General features: G+C 36.6%; 1 protein-coding gene across 2 annotated transcripts in view; it reads right to left on the bottom strand.

The window, feature by feature from the left end:
• The window catches only part of LOC101438747 (sodium/hydrogen exchanger 9B2), a 50,688-nt gene that overhangs the window by 18,279 nt on the left and 12,311 nt on the right, over positions 1-20,098 (bottom strand). For both annotated transcript variants that reach the window (XM_023590625.3, XM_023590626.3), the window contains exons 2-8: positions 17,032-17,150; positions 15,934-16,114; positions 10,676-10,846; positions 7,772-7,914; positions 6,709-6,836; positions 5,485-5,660; positions 2,016-2,122 (exon numbers count right to left, since the gene is read on the bottom strand). In XM_023590625.3, coding sequence (XP_023446393.2) covers positions 2,016-2,122; positions 5,485-5,660; positions 6,709-6,836; positions 7,772-7,914; positions 10,676-10,846; positions 15,934-16,114; positions 17,032-17,106 — 981 coding nt within the window. In that variant the 5' untranslated portion in view covers positions 17,107-17,150. The remainder of the gene's footprint in view (positions 1-2,015; positions 2,123-5,484; positions 5,661-6,708; positions 6,837-7,771; positions 7,915-10,675; positions 10,847-15,933; positions 16,115-17,031; positions 17,151-20,098) is intronic.

Raw genomic sequence — 20,098 nt, 5'->3', positions numbered from 1 at the left:
AGCAATTACATTACAGGGATTTTGTGAAGGTTAAAGATATCGTACTCCATCATCTTCAGTCTCTCTGCTTACTCCTTAATTTGGTGCTTCCTTGGTTTTCCTTCCTAAGTACTTGAATACCAAGAAGCTTTAAGAGGCTGTAGACTGAGAGTAGTTTGCTTTCTTTCTGTAAAAGTCTGAGAGTGTTGTACCTCTCTCCCTTTGCTTTCTCCTGTACAGCCTTTAAAACTTGATCAGCAAGATAGTTCCCTCACCTGCCCATGGGACTAAGCCCCCTCTCAATTAGAGGCAGAGGAGGCATCACCATCCCTGAATCCTCAAGATTGGGGAATGAACAATGGACTAACGTAGACTTACTATTATTCTACTATAGACATTATTATTCTAGCAATGGAAGAACTTTTATCGCTGATTTGGAGGCAGTAGCCACTGGAAGTTCTGAAGGAAAGGAGAGGGAAAAATAGGTGTAAATGGTGGCATTTTTGGGGCATTGGAATTGTCCTGTATGACATTGCAATGACGGATGAAGGTCATTATATATTTTGTCATAACTTATAAAATTGCATGGGACAGAGTGTAAACTACAGTGTAAACTATAATTCATGGTTAGTAGCAATGCTTCAATATGTGTTCAATTGTAACAAATATACCACACTAATGAAGGATTTTGTTAACGTGAGAAAATGTGGGAGGGGGAGAGAGTGGGGAATATGGGAATCCCCTATATTTTTTATGTAACATTTATTTTAAAGTTTCTTTTTAAACAAAAAACAAAAAACTCCTTGATGAGTTTAGAAGGCAGGTTTTTAGAAATGCAGGATCTAGAGGTGGCTCACCTGAGTTCAATCCCAGCTGCACTGCTTTTTGGCTACAGGGCCCATTCAAGTCACTTATCCTCTCTAAACCTCAATTTCCTTATCAGTAGAACGGTCATATTAATAGTTCTCTCCTCTTGGGTTACTGTGTGGGTTGTACAAGATTGGCGCTGCCCAATAGAATGTTCAGTAATGATGGAAACATTCTATATCTGTGCTGTCGAAAACAGGAGTCACTAGTCATTATGGCTATTGAACATTTGAGATATGCACCTGAGAAACAGAATTTTTAATTTTATTAATTTAAATTTAAATAACCACATGTGGCTATTGACTGCCATATTGAACAGTATAGCACTGTATGATTTTTAGGTTCTTACCACAGATTTCATACATGGTAAGCAAAAAAAAATAAACTACCATTTTTATTTTTATTTTGTATAATTAGAATAATCCTACCACTTTGTTTTATGCATTCATAGAATCTTTTACTGACAATATTATTTGGAGATTTTTGGGTAACAGCACAATAGAAATTTAAATAGACAAACATTCCAATAATGGAAATATTAATTTTCTAATTAAAGTTTTAATTTAATTACGTTTCTGATAAACTCCATTCAAAATGCCCTGAAATCTTAAAGTAATGCTGACTCTTCTAGAAAGAAAAGATTTCTATATGTTTAGCTATCCTATGAAACTTAAGAGGGTAAAGGGAAACGAACAAAACCTTTATAACTCAATGGGAAATAATTGTATGCAATAAAGAATTTTGATGTCCTTGGTGAGAAATATTGGACTATATTACAATGAGATGTTAAAGTTCATCTGATTGTGTTAGATTCCAATGTATTTTGATTCTAAACAAGGGACTAAAAAGCCATTACGTATCTTGATTTAGGTGAGTATTATGAAAAATTTTTAAATTGCATGTCCTATTAGAATTGATATTTGTTTTAAAGTGAAACTGGGAGTGTACAGAATATAAATTAGAGGGAAAAAATTTCAGTATTGCATTAAATATCTTAACTTTTTAGGGCTCTTCATAAATTTCATGGGCAGCACTGACACAGCAGTAAGATTTTAAAATGGGGTTTGTTATCTAAATCACTTCCTTCATATTTGGCTTAGAGGATGTGTTCCAATTGTTTTTTGAATCACATTTTAGGGCATGAATATCCCATAGATTATTTCTTTCACCTGGTCACTGCTTGGAAAGTACTGAATAAAAAATCCAAGAATAGATCCAGTTGCCGCACCAATTACCACCTCTAAAACACCTCTGAGGGCATTAAAAACTGTGGAGCCTGAAAAACACACAAAAAGAAAACTTCAGGCAGAACTCTTAATCAATAAACACACAAACTTTATTTCTACAATCATCAAAATAAAACATCTAATTACATATGAGGAAATGTTTACAGTATTTCCTGCCCTCTGCATTATAAAAAATATGTGACTTAAAATGTCTAATAAGGGAAAGAGATATGGCTCAAGGGATAGGGCTTACTTCCACCTACCATATGGGAGGACCTGGGTTTGATCCCTGGGGCCTCCTGGTGAAAAAGAAGAAGAGAAAGCATGACTGCACAGTGAGCCAGTGCCCACGTGGTGAGCCAGTGGTGGTGTGGCAAACTGAGGGCCCATAGAGTAAGAGTGCCTGCCTGGTAAGCCAGTGCCTGTGCAAGCGAGTCATGCAGCAAGATAATGACACAACAAAAGAGAAACCAAGGGAAGAGTCAAGGTGAAGCACAGCAGAAACCAGGAACTGAGGTGGCACAGCTAACAGAGAACCTCCCTCCACATCAGAGGTCCCCAGGATCGAATCCTGGTGAATCCTAGAGGAGAGAAAATGAGAAGAGAAGACCAAAAAGAGAAATAGATACAGAAGATCACACAGCGAATGGATACAGACAGAAAAACAGCAGGGGGAGGGAAAAGGGGGTAGGGGGTAGGGGGATTAAATAAATAAATAAATAATGTCTAATAAAATGGGCCTATCTAAAAAAAAAAAGAAAGGTATGCATATTATTGCAGACAAATTTGAAATAGGCTTAAGGTATGATTTGTACATGCTTTATGTTTACTTCAATAAAAGTTTACTCAATGGGCTTAAGAAAATATGAAAGATTAAATTCATAATTCGGAGCTAATTTGTGTTAATACATAATATGCATAGGTTGGATGAGTAGACAGATCTTGTTACATTTTCAAATTAACCATTTAAGAGCCTATTTTAAATAATTGATATACACTGATATTAGTAGCCCTAATAAGTATAGAATATAATAATTCAAGAATTTGGCAATAAAATCCAAGAATCTTGGATGCAGATATAGCTCAAGTGATTGAGCACCTACTCCCATGTACAAGGACTTGGGTTCAATCCCCGGTACCTCCTAAAAACAAACAAACAAAACAAACGAGAAAATCATCTTTCATTGGGGAGTGGATGCAGCTCAGTGGCTGAGTGCCTGCTTTCCATGTGTGAGGTCCTGGGTTCAATCCCCTGTACCTCCTAAACAAACAAACAAAAAACTAAAAAGCCTTCCTTATTGTAATGACTACAGGGGACCCACCCCTTCTCAAATGTTTATTCTAAAAGTAAATCTGAAAAAAATTATCTTGAGATTGCACTCAGAAGAGTCTTCATTTGCTGCTTAACCTCTTTGAAATATCATTATAGAGGTAAGTAAAACTCTATTTAGAAAATCTTTGTTAGCAAATTATACAGAAAATCATATTGCTCAACATGTAAAGCTGTTCTTCACATACTGTTCTAAGGAAAGAATGTGCCAAGTAACTAGTTATTGTGATTTCTTGTTACTGTAGAAATCATCTGTCCTTAAAAACATTGCCTCTGTCATCTTTTTGTTTAGCTAGCACAGTTCTCAGCTAGGTAACCATGTGACTGTCAAAAGCATCGAGCTATGATATTAGCATAACTCTGACATTTTACGGTAAATAATTTACTCTAAATGTGTAGAAAGTAATGAATTAGTTTCAGGTGCTAGTATATTAAGGCTGTTAAAAAAAAAAAAAAAAAAGAGTATTGGGCCCCATCCCTGGGAAGTCTGGCAGGTCCTGGGCCTGGGATCCACATTTGAAAGAGGCATCCACGTTAATTCTGATCCAAAAGGTCTAAAGCATCCCCACAAACCTAGATGTAAAAACCCCAGCCCTTATGGTCCCCATTGCCCTCCCTGCCCTTCTCCCTCTGTGATTCTAATGCAAACTCTGTTGCTCTAACACAGTAGTTCTCAATCCTGGCTATCCTTGTTTCCATTCCCACAGGTTCTGATTTAGTTGGTCTAAGGTAGGGTCCATATCTGGGTATTTTTTTTTTAAAGATTTATTTATTTATCTATTTGTCTATTTATTTATTTCTCTCCCATTCTCCTCCCCCCGCCCCCCGTTGTCTGCTCTCTGTGTCCATTCACTGTGTGTTCTTCTGTGTTCCCTTGTATTCTTGTCAGCGGCACCCAGAATCTGTGTCTCTTTTTGTTGCATCATCTTGCTGCATCAGAGTGCGTGTGGCGCCATTCCTGGGCAAGCTGCACTTTTATTGCGCTAGGCGGCTGTCCTTATGGGGCACACTCCTTGCATGTGGGGCTCCCCCACGTGGGGGACACCCCTGTGTGGGATGGCACTCCTTGTGCACATCAGCACTGTGCATGGGCCAGCTCCACACGGGTCAAGGAGGCCCTGGGTTTGAACCTTGGACCTCCCATGTGGTAGGCGGACGCCCTATCCATTGGGCCAAATCCATTTCCCGATATCTGGGTATTTTTAAAAATTCCCCAGGTAATGCTCATGCATATTCTAGGCTCAGAATCATTGTTTTAAAGGTGGGTACCAAGAAAGTAGAAAGAAAATAAATTTGGTTAAAGAGAAGAGTGCTGACTTGACCCAATATATATGATGGAAGATCCTCCTTGGTGCAGGAATAAGGAGGTAACATTACAAAAGCACTCTACCAGTGCTATCACATACAGGGCAGGAAGGGGATGGAAGACAGAATTTGGGGCAATGAGAAGGAATGAGGTTCTAGGTAACTGGCATAAATCATATATAATCATAAAATGAGAAGATAACTATAGGGAGTGGAGAGAATGAGAATAAATGACTTTCCAAGAAGGTGTGTTCCCATGAAATAATCTGAAGCTAAATTTAGGCTACAATTACACTTTGTCAATAATATGTGGTTGCAAATCTTATTTCCTAATCTTGAGAAATGAACCTAAACTTGGGAAGTGGACTTGGAAACAGAAATTGTTCCTATTTTAGAAGTAGAGTGTTCCTTCTACTTGGGCTGCTCCCTGTCATTTGTGTTCAGTAAAAAACCTACTCATCCTTTGTGTTATGTCCACAATATTAAACTTTCCCAGATAACTCCCAGGCAGAAGCTGTTTTCTTTCCTCTGTAAATTTTACTACTTTGTACTTCCACTCCCCTTCTAAAAAAACTACTTCAGCAGTCTTCATCTGGAAGGAGGAAGGCAGTAAACATAAGTGTCTATTGTTTTTATCCCTAGGTACAGAACTCCTGGAGTTGTTTTCTCTATTTTTAATTTACTGTAATCAATTATCAAGCAAATGCCATGATTATAACATTTTTATCCATGACTCTAAACTCAAGAGAATGGTACGTTGTCAATTGATTAGTTTACCCGTGGAAAATGCCATGCCCAAGCACGTGTTAAAGCCAGTGATAGCCAGGATGTCATCGAAGCTGCCGGCAGCCATGAGCAAGGTTGGGACACCTTTTTCGACACCATAGCCTCCTCCCTGCAAAAGGAGCATCGAAGGCACCACAACGGCTGGAGATACAGCACCTAAAACAAAACTAAGCAGGCAGCACCTTAAGCATTTACGAGATTTTCTTATTAATTTTTAAAATTTTAATAACCTCTACTCTTTTAGAGGTTTGATTGGGGACAACTACAGTTGTTCTAATGGCAGAGAAGTGCCAAACCAGAGACACACACTCAAGCTCCACAGAACAGTTTTTCAGAATGTGGCCAAGGAAAATCTTCATCGGCACTATTTACATTACCTAAAAAAGGAAGATTTCTAGGAGGTATAGAAGACCTAATGGCTTTAGATCCCAGGAAACTGCCTTTTTAAACAAAACAGTTATGTTATGAGGTTTGGAAAACTGTCACCCAGTGCTTTGGCTTTCTCTCGGGATTGGTATGTTAAATAAGCCAAGAGATAGTAATGACAGCAATAGTAATCATATAATAGCAGCAGCGGCAACAGCAGAAAGCACCGTGGAGTGCTTACTATGTTCTCAACATCATCTTAAACACTTTACTTATATTAACTAATTTAATCCTCACAACAACCCTATGAAGTAGATGCAATCATTAACTTCATTTTACAAATGTGGAAATTGAGGGCAATATAGTAAATAATTTGCCAAAGGTCACATGTTAGAAACTAGAGCTGGGATTTGAACCCAAGCAGTATCGCTGCAGAGTATTAGTCATAAGAAGTAAGAACTGAAAGTGAAGAAAGAGAGTAGAAGCACCAAGTCACAACAGATGGTGCTAAGGAAGGGGTGTTGCTGTTAGTGTGTTTTGATAGTTTCTACAGACTTTGAGGTGAGATCTGGCATCTGTCTCACCAGCATGGAACCAGGCATGGGTAAAAGAAAAAAAAAAGACCATGACTTCTTTAACTGGCTTACATGATTATAATCACTGTAAAAGTTTGTGCCTACAAAGACATATACTATATTTTAAAGTTGTTGTATTTAGATTATACTTGAATTTCTATGTGGCATTTTCTGATGTCCTTAAGTAAATGCTCTTAAGCATTCTCTTGTATGGAACCAGAGAATGTCCTAACTGGTCCCTGCATGCTTTCAAAGGATAAAGAAAAACCATTACCCCAGTATAAATCCCCATCGCCATGGTAAACCCATTAGGAAGTGGGCGAGAAGAGCAGATGTACACGCCTCCACAAGACAAGGACCCATGGATAGTCTTACGCAAACACCCTTCAACTTCTTCAGGGCCTGCAATATAAATATAGACATACTAAAATAGTTCTCTAAACACATGCAGAGAAGATGACCTTAAATGCTTTGCTTCAGTGTTCAGACCATATCTGGTTTTGAAGGGTGCAATTACAATCATCATGAATCTTCTAGGTAATGAGTTTTATTTAACAAATATTTCAGTGTTAGAGGTGTTTTAGAGACAATATATGTAGTCTTCATAGCAACTCTAGAAGACAGGTAATATTGTTATGTATTTCAGATGTCCTCATCTATAAAATCACAAGTGAAAGTGCTGAGACATAACTTATTTTGTTCAAGGTAATGAATCTGGTGAGTGGTAGAGCAAGACTTTGAAACTAGGCAGGCAGCTTCCAGAGTCTGTGCTCATAACTCCCACACTTAGCTAATTAATCCTCCCTCTCAGCATTATCTTTTTTATTTGTGGGCCCAGAATGAGGCTAGGGAGAAGAGCCTCATTTGTTTCATGACATCTCTCAAGAACACTCATTCCTGCATTCAAAAACATAAATGAGAAAAAAAAGAATTAAAAAATACACAGTCTTACTCTATATATTAATATGAGGCAGTTTCCTGAGCCAGTATAGTTGTCCCTAAGCACTCCAAAAATATGATGTTTTCTTTCACTTTGATCATTGTTTATAAATATGGCCTATATCTCTGTCAGAGAAAAAGGGGACCTTTATTCTTGGTGCTGCCCCTACAAGCAATAAGTCCACCTTTCTCCAAGAAAAAGTAGGGAGAGGTCTTCAGAGGTCTTGTGAAACGGACTCCTACCTGAAAAGCAGTCTTGCATGAAAGAAATTCCTTTCTTTTCTTGAGATTGTCATATAAAATGCTACATCCATTTTAAAAAGTGCAGGGATTTTAAATACTTGCAGGATTGGAGAAATAAAATTCCTATTCAGTAACTATAAAACTACACTTCATACCTTTGAATCAAGCCCAAGGCCAGCACGAACCAATAGGATAGACAGGGCTATGTTTCTCAGAGAGGATGACCACCTGTGCATGATCTGTACTTGATCACTGACTACTGGGATATTTCTGATGAGAAACCCAGCAAGGAGCATGCCTTGAATGGGGAAAGCAAACAATGCTTTAGTTAGTTTTTAAATACAGAAAATATTTTGCAGCATATGTGATATGAAAGAGACTACTATATAATCCCGGGAACTGGTTCCTTTCTGCTTAGTTTTGATTGAAATTAAGTTAAACTTTTAATTTAAAAAAAACAACAAAAATAATATAACCAATTAGAGGAACTAAAAAAAGACTTTAATATACAGATAAAAATAGATTAGGATAATTAATATTCCTAAAATAAATGAACCTAGAAAGTGAGAAACAGGATGCAGCATTTGGATAGAGAATGTGATCAAATTCTAAACAGAAAATGTTCTATTACAATGCCTATTCAGTCATCCCTTTGTGTGTAAACAGTAAACACCTCCTTGCTATGTCGAATTAACTTTGCTATGTCCACGAATTACCAGAAATATCAATAAATACTTTTATAGATTTCATTTTACCTTCAAATCAGATAATTTAATAAAAAACATCTAACCTACCTTGTTTCTGAGCAAAGGCTTACAAGTAAGTTAAGATGAGATGGACAACATTACCCTGTCATGTCAGTTAGTGACTCTTCTTTCATTCAGTTGTTCAACATTTACCTGATGCCTTGGGTATTTTAGATATTATGGTAGATATTAGAGGTATTAGGGATATAATAGTGAACAAAGACTCAGGTACTATACCTCACAAGCTTTCAGCCTATAGGTAAGCAAGATAAATAAACTGACATTCCTGAATTTATGAAAGCACGAGGAGGTGTTATAGGAGTTGAGATGGGAAGGTTGAGTACGAAGAGTCCATGGACGGGAAAAGGGAACAAAGTGGGGTTAGAGAAGTTAAGAAGTTTCTGGGAAAGAGTGATTTATTAAAAGGTATGAAGAGAACATGCAGCACACTCAGAACTGAATTTAGCTGAGTGTAACTGAGGAAACTGAGTAGTCTGTGAGAGAATTCTGCCCTCACTGACAGCACACGCCTATTGCAGTAGATTGAATTATGTACCCCAATTTAGACATGTTCTTAATCCACATTCCTGTGGATGTGGGCCCAGTGTAAATAGGACCTCTTGAAGATGTTATTTTTAGTTAAGGTGTGACTCAACTAAATGACAGTGGGTCTTAATCTGGATCACTGGACGCCTTATAAAGAGAAGGCCACAGGGAGAAGCAGGAAGGCAGTGAGAACCTGGAAGAGGAAAGGGAAAGCAGAGATAAGGCTCAGGAACCCCAAGGATTGCCAGCAAGCCTGTGCTAGATGCTAATGACCCTGGAAGGAACAAGAATGGTAGCCTCCAAAACTGAGATGATAAATTCTTTGTGTTTAAGCCAACTAATTATTTGGCATTGGGCACAGCAGGCTGGCAAGCCAAAACACCCATATAAAGAGGAAGAATTTCTCCATCAGAGACCGTGGAGGCTTCTACCCTCTGTTCTACAACCATACCCTCTACTCACTGTGTCCTTAGAAGCACCACACTTTAAGCGACCACGTAAGTTCACTAAAGTCAGGGTATTTTGTGGTGAAAGCTATGAGAATAGAGATGAATTACAAGTTTGGCTTTTTCTGACTTTCTCCAGAAACCTTTAGCCATAAAAGCATGACTTTCATACATCTATCATTTCTGCCCTCTAATCTAGAGGGTTTCTAAGTTCAAAACTCTGCATATGTGGTCTTTCTAAAATGTTTATTGGGAACAGAATGAATAGGCCTAACAACAGATGTTTTGAAAAGAAATAGAAATAAGTGTAATATGTGCTTGTGATAAAATTACAGATGAGTGTAAAATGGCAAATACATGCCCTACCTCAACTGCAAATTTCCATCTTCATTACTCAAAGGTTTCCAATGTTAAGGGTTTCCTGTGCCCTTGAAGAAAATTTCTGTCCCTACTGAAGTATGCTTGTCTATATGTGTGTGTGTGTACTCTTTTGTGTTGTCTACAAACGGGAGCACACTTATATACTGTTGTGCAATTTTTTCACTTAACATATCCTGGACATTTTCTCATTGAAGTACGCGTATATTTGCCTTAACCTTTTTTTTAAATAGCTGCAATAATATCTCATTGTTTGGCAGTACAATAATTTTTGGACTAATTAGTGAATTTTAGAGAAGTTGTCAGACTTTTCTATTACAAACTGTGTTGAAATGAGCACAATTCATACATCCAGTATTTATTTACTGAGTGCCTACTTCATGGTAGGCCCATACTAGATAGAGATAGACCCTGGTAATACAGAGGGGAGATAGACCAACATGATCCTTGTCCACATAAATCTTTGAAGGTTTATGTAAGTAAGTTCAGAGGATAATTCTTAGTAGTGGAAATGTTAGGACCCAGGATTTAGGTACTGATCATTTTTTAGGCATTGACAAATTGCTATCCAAAAGTGCTGTACTAACCTTACATTCCATTAATCTGTCAACAATTTATTGAAGCTTAAAATGTAGACCTAAGCCACTTGTAATAGATTAGGGAAATACGGAGGAAAATAATTAGTAAGTGATCAGTTTTGAGTATTTGTTGCCCTAGTTTTAAATGTTATTTAATTACAAGTTTGTAAACTTTATAAAATGGACATGCTTAAAACTATGTCACCAAATTCCTCAAAATTTAACCATCGGTTTTTGCAAGTGGACACAAATTGTCTTTAGTATGCCAAATATACCTTTATTCCTCAAAGCTTTCCAAACTACTATTTTATTTCCATTTAAAAACATGATTTACCTGAAGAAAATAGCAAATGTTTAGCACTTACCAAGAAGAGGAGGCAGTGGAGGCAATGTGGGTAACTTAATGAGCTGCAAAAGTTTACCTCCAATGATGGCACAATAGAACAGGATGATAATTCCAAATAGGTTACCTCCAGGAAGACATTCACTGCCGGTAATTGACCAAACTACAGCCCACAGAAGAACAACCATGGTAACTGAAATAAACCAGGAAAACTAGTTTCTACCAATAAATTGTCATATGCAGCCTTTGATATGATTTTAAAATTATGTTTTAAAATACTGAATATATATACAATATTTAGAACTGTAAGTTACAAAAAACATGAGTAACAAGAACAACTAGGTAATCACAAACATCTCAAGAAATGGACTATTATCAGTACCTTTGAATCTTCCGTGGCCCTCCCTGATTCAATCCCCCATCTCCTGTCATACTGCAAGAAGGATAATTTTATCTGAGAAAGGAGCCATGAAGGCCTTGTACTTGCTAAAAGCAAGAACAAGGTGGATATGCTTGAGACAACACAGGACTGAGAAATTGGACATACTCTCCTCATGAGACCTCTGGCATCACCTGTTTTGTTTTTTTAACTTTTCTTTTCCCCTTACCCTCTCCTTTGCCTTTAAAAACCCTAGATCCCATTCTCACTTTGAACTAGTTTTGGGAAGACTCCACCAGTTCCTTGCTTGTGCACTCGCAATAAATCACCTTCTCACTAACAGGCATGTTTGTACTTTGTATCATGGGATTGGGCAGGCCTGTCTATTGGAAATAGCTGTCCTTACGGTAACACAACCTAGGACACTTTTAGATAAATTTTTCACTTGAGGGATTGTCTGACTAACACAGGTAATGTGAATTTTCAGCACAAATCAGCATGAAGTTATGAAGTTTTAGTGGCCACATCTTCCCTAGTCAGCCCCAAACTCCAGACAGATCCGTTTGTTTGCAATTCCCATTGGCAGCGCAGGTTTACTTCACCATTATAATGGGTTCCAACTTAACGTGGGTGAGCGAAAAAGATTTCTTTTGTTATATTTCTGCCCTCTTGGGCAGGCTCTGGCTTAGTTTCCTGTCCTCTGTATTCCACGTAGCTCTCAAACAGAATCTCAAGTTCACTGGGGTTTGACAGAAGCCTCCAGAATGACAGCCAGTTTGAGCACTTAATTACCTCTTCCACTTACAGGGTTTTTCGTTATTGTTGTTGTTGTTGTTTGTTTGTTTTTGTATCTAATGATTTCTTATTTCTGGGCAGATCAAAGATATATTTTTAAAGGACTTAAATATTTTTTTCAGATTTTTTGGGGTTTAAGTGAGAGCATTGTTCATTGTATAATATTTTGTCTATCAGAGACCAAAACTAATGTTTGGTCTTCCTTTATTTTAACTCTCACAGAATTGTTCCAGATTTTCTAAGCTTATGAAGGTTATAAAAGTGAAATAACTAAGGGGCCTTCAGTATTTCTCGACTGACTATAAGAGATGGAATTTTTATGCAATCATGGAGGCAAAACAAGAATTGCCAGCTACTAAATTCTATTTTATCATAGCACAAACCCAACTTTATACTGAATTCAGCAAGTTAGAATTAAGAAGCTTCACTTTACTATTTCAGAACCACTTTTTAATTTTCTAATCTTTCCTTCCTTTCACATACTCAGTATACAGTTCAGGACAAATAAATGCAACATATAATCATAGATTTGATCCTAAAATGTAGTTTTTTTTCTTTTGATAATAAGAACATTCAGATTTAAATAAAGGCTGTAAGTTATATAGTAGTAGTATATCAGTGTTAATTTCCTAATTTTGATCATTGTGCCTTGGTTATATATGGTACAGTTGAGGCAGATTAGTACCGGGTAATGGAGGAGAAGATGACCCACAACATGGCTGGCAGACAACATGGCTACAAGACCTTGCTGGGACCTTGAGTTTAAAATTGAGGTCCCAGTTTCTCTTTCCGGGATCTCCCCTTGACCCCAGATATTACAAAAAGGCTTCACCTTTGGCCCCCACCATAGATGGAGTAACCAATAACCAATGGGACCCATTTTCTTCTCACTAGCAAGGGGGTGGAATAATTAACAGTTCAAAAGGTAATCACACGAGGCAGAGACGGCTCTCTGCCTGGGGAAGTACACACCAAATCTTGGTGTGTATTTCCATTTTTCTCTCCCATTTTTCAGCAAGCTCTGCTCTTTGCCCCATTTCCCAAATGAATTTTTTGTACTGACCTAACTAAAGTGATATCTTAAATTCATTTATGCAATATAGCCAAGAACCTAGAGGAATCCAGTGCTTCTCCATCTCCACTATCTTTGTGCTTAGAAAACACACATAACATATTTAGGGATTGTGGCCATTTGAGTCTTTTGTGGACTCCAGAAAATCCCGTTCTTGGGGCTGGTCCTTTCCTGGGCATGTAAACTTACTGTAGATGGAATCTTTTGATTAGGTTACTTCAGTAAAGCCTGACCTTTAATAGGTCTTAATTCTCTTACTGGAGTCATTTATAAATGGGATGAATATGGAGAGAAACACACAAGCTAAGAAAGAAAGCCAAAGGAAGCCAGAAGCTGACGCAAACACAAAACCCAGAAGAGAAGGGAGCAGATGCTGCCACGTGCCTTGCCAGGATCACCAACAGCCGGTCTTTGGGGAGAAGGCATTGCCTAATGATGCCTTAGATTTGGACTTTTTATAAACTTGCAAGCAAATAAATTCCCATTTAAAAGCCAACCAATTTCTAGTATATCGCATTTCAGGAGCCTAGGAAACTAAAACATAGTCTTTGATATAATGCATTTAGATGCTTACTTCCAAGTCTCAAACCAACAATTATATTCCCTGTAATTCTCAGCTGCATATGTTTTGACCTTCTAACTATACCATGTATTAGTCTGCTAGGGCTGCACAACAAAATACCACAAACTAGGTGATGTAAACAACAGAAATTTATTCTCTCACAGTTCTGGAGACTAGAAGTCTGAAGTCAATGTATTGGCAAGACCATGCTTTCTCTAAAACCTCTAGGGGAAAATCCTTCCTTGCCTTTCAAGTTTTGGTAGCTCCAGGCACTTGTTGGTTCCAATCTCTGCCTCATTCTTAAATGTCTATCTTCCCTCTGTGTCTATATCTCTGGGTCCAAATTTCCCTCTTTTTATAAGGACAGCAGTCACATTGAATTAGGGCCCAGCCTGATCCAGTATGACATCATCGAAACTAATTACATCTACTAATTACAAAGACTCTATTTTCAAGTAAAGTCACACTCACAGATACCAGGAGTTGGCACTTGAATGTATCTTTATGGGGAACACAATTCAACCCACAACAGACCATAAACGCTTTCAATGCATGAATTGGCTTCAGTTTATCCTTTTTTTCCCCTCCAAATGTCTAGTATAGAGATCTTCAATCCAAATAGTCTTATGAATGCCAGTTCACTACCTCTAAGATCTTAGAAGAATAACAAATTGACAAGATAACAGAGGATTATTATGTTGCCAACAAAATTATGAAAACATTTCTTAAACATTTCTCTTATAAAAGTAATATGCTCTATAAAATTTTTCAAAATAAAAAAATAAAAAGCAGGAAACAAAACAAAATAATTGTAGCTCACCTCTCAGAAGCAAAAGGGATTTGCTCCTCTCATACATATAAGCAATTTTTCATAGATTAAATCATATTTAAGTAAATGAATTTGCTAAAGGTATCTCAGGGAGAGCTTTTTGTAAACTGTGAAGCACAATGTAAGTGTAAATACATAGCAAATGTACATTTATAAGGTTTTTCTACATCACTTACAGTTCAGTTAACAATTTATTTCTCATTTATGATTTTGGAAAATCATATTTTTACATGTAAGTTTTACTTCTCAAGTGGGATCATCAGAAAATACTAATATTCACAGGGGAGGTATAGGAAAAAGTAGTCTTGAAAACTCAAGGACCAGAAGTGCTGGAAATCAGGTGATGGAGTATTTATACACAAATTAACTCCATCTCTTAGGCATACTTTCGGACATTGATTATAGATTTTTTAAAAGTTTGAGTCTCAAAATCCTGTCATTTATTTTCATCATTTCCTTATGTCAATCCATATCTATTTTACTGTAACTGTTTTAACTAGAAATTTGCCATAATTTTAATGGTAAAGGTTAAAAGAAAATAAAGAGGACAAAATGACCTGCTTACTTATCAGCTACTGCATATTTTAGAAGCTGGTTTTCTCTGTGGTCCAAAGAAAGTTTGAGATTTTTTTCCTCAGGCTAGTTAGAACTTTATTTACTTTCATTAAAAACACATCTAGGGTCTACATATATTATACCTGGCTTTTCCATAGTCCCAGATGGAAAAATGTCCCAGATGATAAAAATATCTTTCAGAGTTCATCCACGAAGTATAACTATAAAGAAGTGAGTCTAATTTTTCAGTAAACACAACTTCTAGATAATATTTTATATTACTCAACATATTTACTTTGGGAAGCCATAAATATACTTCAAAGAGGCTGTCATTCCACACAATTTTTGAAATTGTTTTAAAATTTGTCTTTATAGACACTTTTCAAGCCCCTTCTCCTTTCCTCTACTGTATTACACATTTCCCAACACAAACGCACAAATACACATACACACACATACACACATACTTCCTTTATAAACAAAAAAGACATTATTGAATCTGAACATTTCTTTTTTTCAAATTAATCAGAATAATATATTTAGATATTATTCAAATATCTTTAGATATACTCAGAACTCAAATTTATCCCCAAAGACAAATCCCAAAAATGTTTTAAGTAATGGCAGCTCTATTGGAATAATGTGAATTACAAATCAAGTTCTTTACTTAAAAAATTGACAGGATTCATTTGGAAGTAGAAATTGAGATATGTTTGCTCAAATATTACATTACTTAACAATAATAACATACATTTATGGTGTGCTTTTTTGTTTACAAGTGATTTCACACATTTTTTTCTCATTGGATCTCACTGGATTTGAAGAAAAGGAGAAGGCCCTTGCTCTCTGCTCTTTCTCACTTCCTGCTGGTTAGAACGGTGGTGACCATAGTGATTTTGGAAGCTCTGTGTTGAAGATAGTGGAGCCCTGTCAGCCTGGGCCCTAAATGACTTTGTGGAACAGAGTTAACTACCAGTATGAATTGTTCACGTAGTAGTGTTTATGTGAGAGCAGTAAAGTTTTTTTTTAGAACCTCTTGTTATAACTTTATCTTTTATCCTCTCTTTTTGCTCTTACTATTTACATACCATTTGTTATTACTCTAGACAGTAATCCATGTGGAGGGCAAGCAAATGTTCCTCTCAGTCTGTGCAGATGATTTGATTCACACGGTGGTTCTTGTAGGTCTTTTTCTCTGCTATTCAACAGATTACTTCCTTTTGTTGGTTCATTTCCATCTGCACTTTTGAAGTTTACAACTGACTGCTCCTGTGTACAAAGCAGTAAAAAAAAAATCCTTAAAACTGTATGTTTGGTGTACATTAAAATAAGAACTGAATTATCACATCACAAATCAAATTTCCATTACTAAAATCCAGGTTAGCACAGCTTTATTACTAAGTAATCAGCTGGTGCTTAGAACAAAAACTAAACTATAAGTACTTAGCATTGAGTCACATTTATGGTATTAAACATGCTTGAGTCATATTGAATTTACTATATTTCATACTATTGGTTTTTAAAACCAGCATATTTAAGATCTGATGACATTACATATTCTGCCATAACCCACTAAATGGACTGGGGAAGAGTGTAAACTACAATGTAAACTATAATCCATGCAGTACAGCAGAGCTCCAAAATGTATTCACCAAATGCAATGAATGTGCCACAAAGATGAAAGAGGTTGTTGATGTGGGAGGAGTGGGTGTGTGTGGGGGGTGGGAGAAGGGTATATGGGAACCTCTTATATTTTTTAATGTAACAATTTTTGTGATCTATGTATCTTCAAAAATAAAAATAAAAATATTTGATAGGGAATAGGCATTAAATAATCTGAAGTGTTTCAAAAAAGATTACTATATGTGGTGAAAACCAACTCACATTCATTCATCTACTTGAATTTAAGCCAAAAAGGAGAGAGGGAAGAAACCAGAACCATTCTAGGGTTGCAAACACAAAGCATTTCACAGGTCCTCCATTTTCCAGCATCAGGAGCCAGGTGTTAATGGCTTTAGCTAGGAAACCTCCTCGTCAAAACTACCATGAAATGTATGAGTTTGGGGATTAAGAATTGAGGGAAATTTTAATTGAGTTGTAGGGACTGAAGAGAACACAAACATTTCATAGATTTAGAAATACAAAGTCTTTTCCTTAAAAGCTATGATATTTGATCATAGACTTACCTGTGTTTCTGGAGGCAGATAGGCTGTGGGTGGCACTAAGCCTTCAGGTTGAATTGCTTTATCTTCATCCCCCATGGTTTATAATTAAGAAAAAGATAGTTGAGGGAGAGGAACCAGATCTGTTTTGAAGGAAAAACAGCATAAAGCATCAATTTGAAAATCTTTGTAATTAAATGATTGAATTGTTCTTATTTTTTTCCCTTGGAACTCTTAATGGCTAAAACAGTTTTAATTAAATTACTCTTAACTTCCAATTGATAATCTTTTTCTTCATTCCAATATGCACCTTTTGAACTCTCTTGAAAAAAGTCATTTGTTGACCAATCATATTTTTATATGATTTTCCCCAACCCGTTTTTTAAGTTTTGAAATTTCAAAACATTCTGAGCAATATTACAATTAAATTGTCCTCTCTAATGAGCCAACTCAATGAAGCAGGAAAGCTTCAGGTAAGTAGCCAGCGTTGACATGAGGAAAGAGTAACCAAAGGAAAATCTTTAGATTACATAATTGTCAGAGAAATGAGAATCACTTGCAAGGCACTGTGGTAATCAAAGTTTACCAAAACACATTATTTTCTACTCATAGTCTTACAATATACCAGTAAAGAAAAACTTACACCAAATAATTAGAAAACCTGAAAGGTAGACCTTAGCTTGGTTCAACCAATACCTACTTTAACCTCTTTTCTCTTGCATTCCCAAAGTATAGAAATTGAAAAGCCCTAGTCACTTTTGTACCTACTGCTGGCTATATGTCACAGTTTTGTCCAATGAGATATAAGTATGAGTCCTTGGGGAGGGCTTCATTCCCAAAGAATAAGGCAAATCTTTTGAAGAACATACTTTCTCCCTCCCCCTCCTCCCCCTCCCCTGCCCTGTTGGGGTTTTTTGCTGTCCGTGTCCATTCACTGTGTGATCTTTTGTATCTATTTCTCTTTTTGTCTTCTCTTCTCGTTTTTTCCTCTAGGATTCACTGGGATTTGATCCTGGGGACCTCTGATGTGGGGAGAGGTTCCCTGTCACCTGAGCCACTTCAGTTCCTGGTTTCTGCTGTGCCTCACCTTGACTCTCCCCTTCATCTTTCTTTTGTTGCCTCATCAAGTTGACTCACTTGAGTGGGCACTGGCTCACTGTGAAGGCACTCAGCTTGCCACATGGGCATGCTTTTTTTTTTTCACCAGGAGGCCCCAGGGATCAAACCCTGGTTCTCCCATATGGTAGGCAGAAGCCCAATCACTTGAGCGACATCCACATCCCTGAAGATCATACTGTTACTCTTTGCTCTCTAACATTTCTCTTTCTCCTGCATACAAAGTAGATACAAGGCCTAGAGGAGCAGCAGCTGTTTTTCAGCCCTGTGCTATGGAAAAAAGCCCTGTACTAAGGACAGTAGATGTGACAGGAACAGCTCATTCCTTGATGACATCCTTGAGTTGCTACATCAGTTTTGGGCTGCCAAGCTTTAAAGTAATTTTTAAAATCACTTTAGTCAAGTTTTCTTTTACTAGTGACCAACCTTATACTTTAAAAAATATCAAATAGTTTTATTGAAAAACATTCACATACCATACTAGTAACCAACCTAATTCTTAAATAACACAAGTGTGGTAAACATAATAGAGGTACGAACTACAAACCTTGGTAGAACCAAAGAAGATTATGTTAGAGAAGGGAAAATCTAATTTAACACATATTTAAGTACCTAATATGGACCAAACACTATGCTAGGACCTAGAAACCCAGATTTATTACATAGGACTCCTGTCTCAAGGAATAATTTTTTCAGTTTAACAAAGTGCTGAGATGTTTGCGTTTAAAATTTTATAGAAAATGATAGGCTTTTCATATTATCACCACCACCACCACCACCACCATTTTTCCTCCCCACAAAGCACAATGTTAACAAGAGTTAAATCTCAAAAAACCTCAGGTTGATTTTTATTTTGTGTGATAATAATATATATGTATGTATGTATAAGATGTGTAATATATTATACAATATTTATATATTACGCATTATATATAATTTTATATATGCATTATATATAATTTTTTAAATTTAAAAACTCACTCCAAAATTTAGAATAATAATGAGGAAGAGAGGCATTTTGCCAGGAAAAGGTTGGGCTCAGAGAATGCTGGTATTGAAGGTACTGAAGCATGAAAAGCAAGAGTAAGGAGAAACGTGGTACATTTGGTAATCTAAGAGCAAAGGGAAATAAGGTCAGAGAGTGAGGCATGGAAGATCAATCCCAAACCACGGCACTTGGCCTTCACCTTTTTAGGGAATAACTCCTTAATATCATGGTAAATGATGAGGGCTTGGGAGTTGGACAGACCTACGTATGAATTCCAAGTCCATCATCTACAAATTACTTTGCCTCTTTGTGACTGATTCCTCATCTATAAAATGGAGATAAGAATAGTTCCAACTATACACATAACAAGCATTCAATATTGTTGGCTATTGTTAAACATTGGCATTCCTTCCCTCTGATTACCATAAATCTCTTTAGAATCTTTTTTGTTTTTCCTATTAAGGAAAACCAGGTCACCCCAATATTGATGAATTTACTACTTAATCCCATTGATTTTCTTTTATCATGCTTTTCACCTCTTTTTGTCAAGGCCAACTTTTTTTTTTTTTGTAATAATAAACTTTATTTTTAGAAAAGTTTTAGATTACAGAAAAATTACATGGAAAGTATAGGGGATTCCCATATAACCCATCCCCTTCCTCATCCACATTTTCCCGTTAATAACATCTTACATTAGTGTGGCACATTTGTTACAATTTATGAACCAATACTGAAGCATTGCTACCAACCAAGGTCTATAGTTTACATTATTGTTTATACTTTGTGCTGTACAGTTTTACAGGTTTTTGACAAATGTATAATGACATGTATCCATCATTGCAGTATCATATAGAACAAATCAATGTCCTAAAAATGACCTGTGTTCCATCCAATCTTCCCACCTTCTCCTCAGAACCTCTAATAACCACTATCGTTTATCAATGTTATAAGTTTTTCTGTTACCACATGCAAATAACTACAAGAACA

The sequence above is a fragment of the Dasypus novemcinctus genome, chromosome 1, assembly GCF_030445035.2.
Source record: "Dasypus novemcinctus isolate mDasNov1 chromosome 1, mDasNov1.1.hap2, whole genome shotgun sequence".
NCBI classification, from domain to species: Eukaryota; Metazoa; Chordata; class Mammalia; order Cingulata; family Dasypodidae; genus Dasypus; species Dasypus novemcinctus.
Note: the sequence above shows the minus strand (reverse complement) of the source record. Positions and strands in the feature narration are given on the sequence as shown.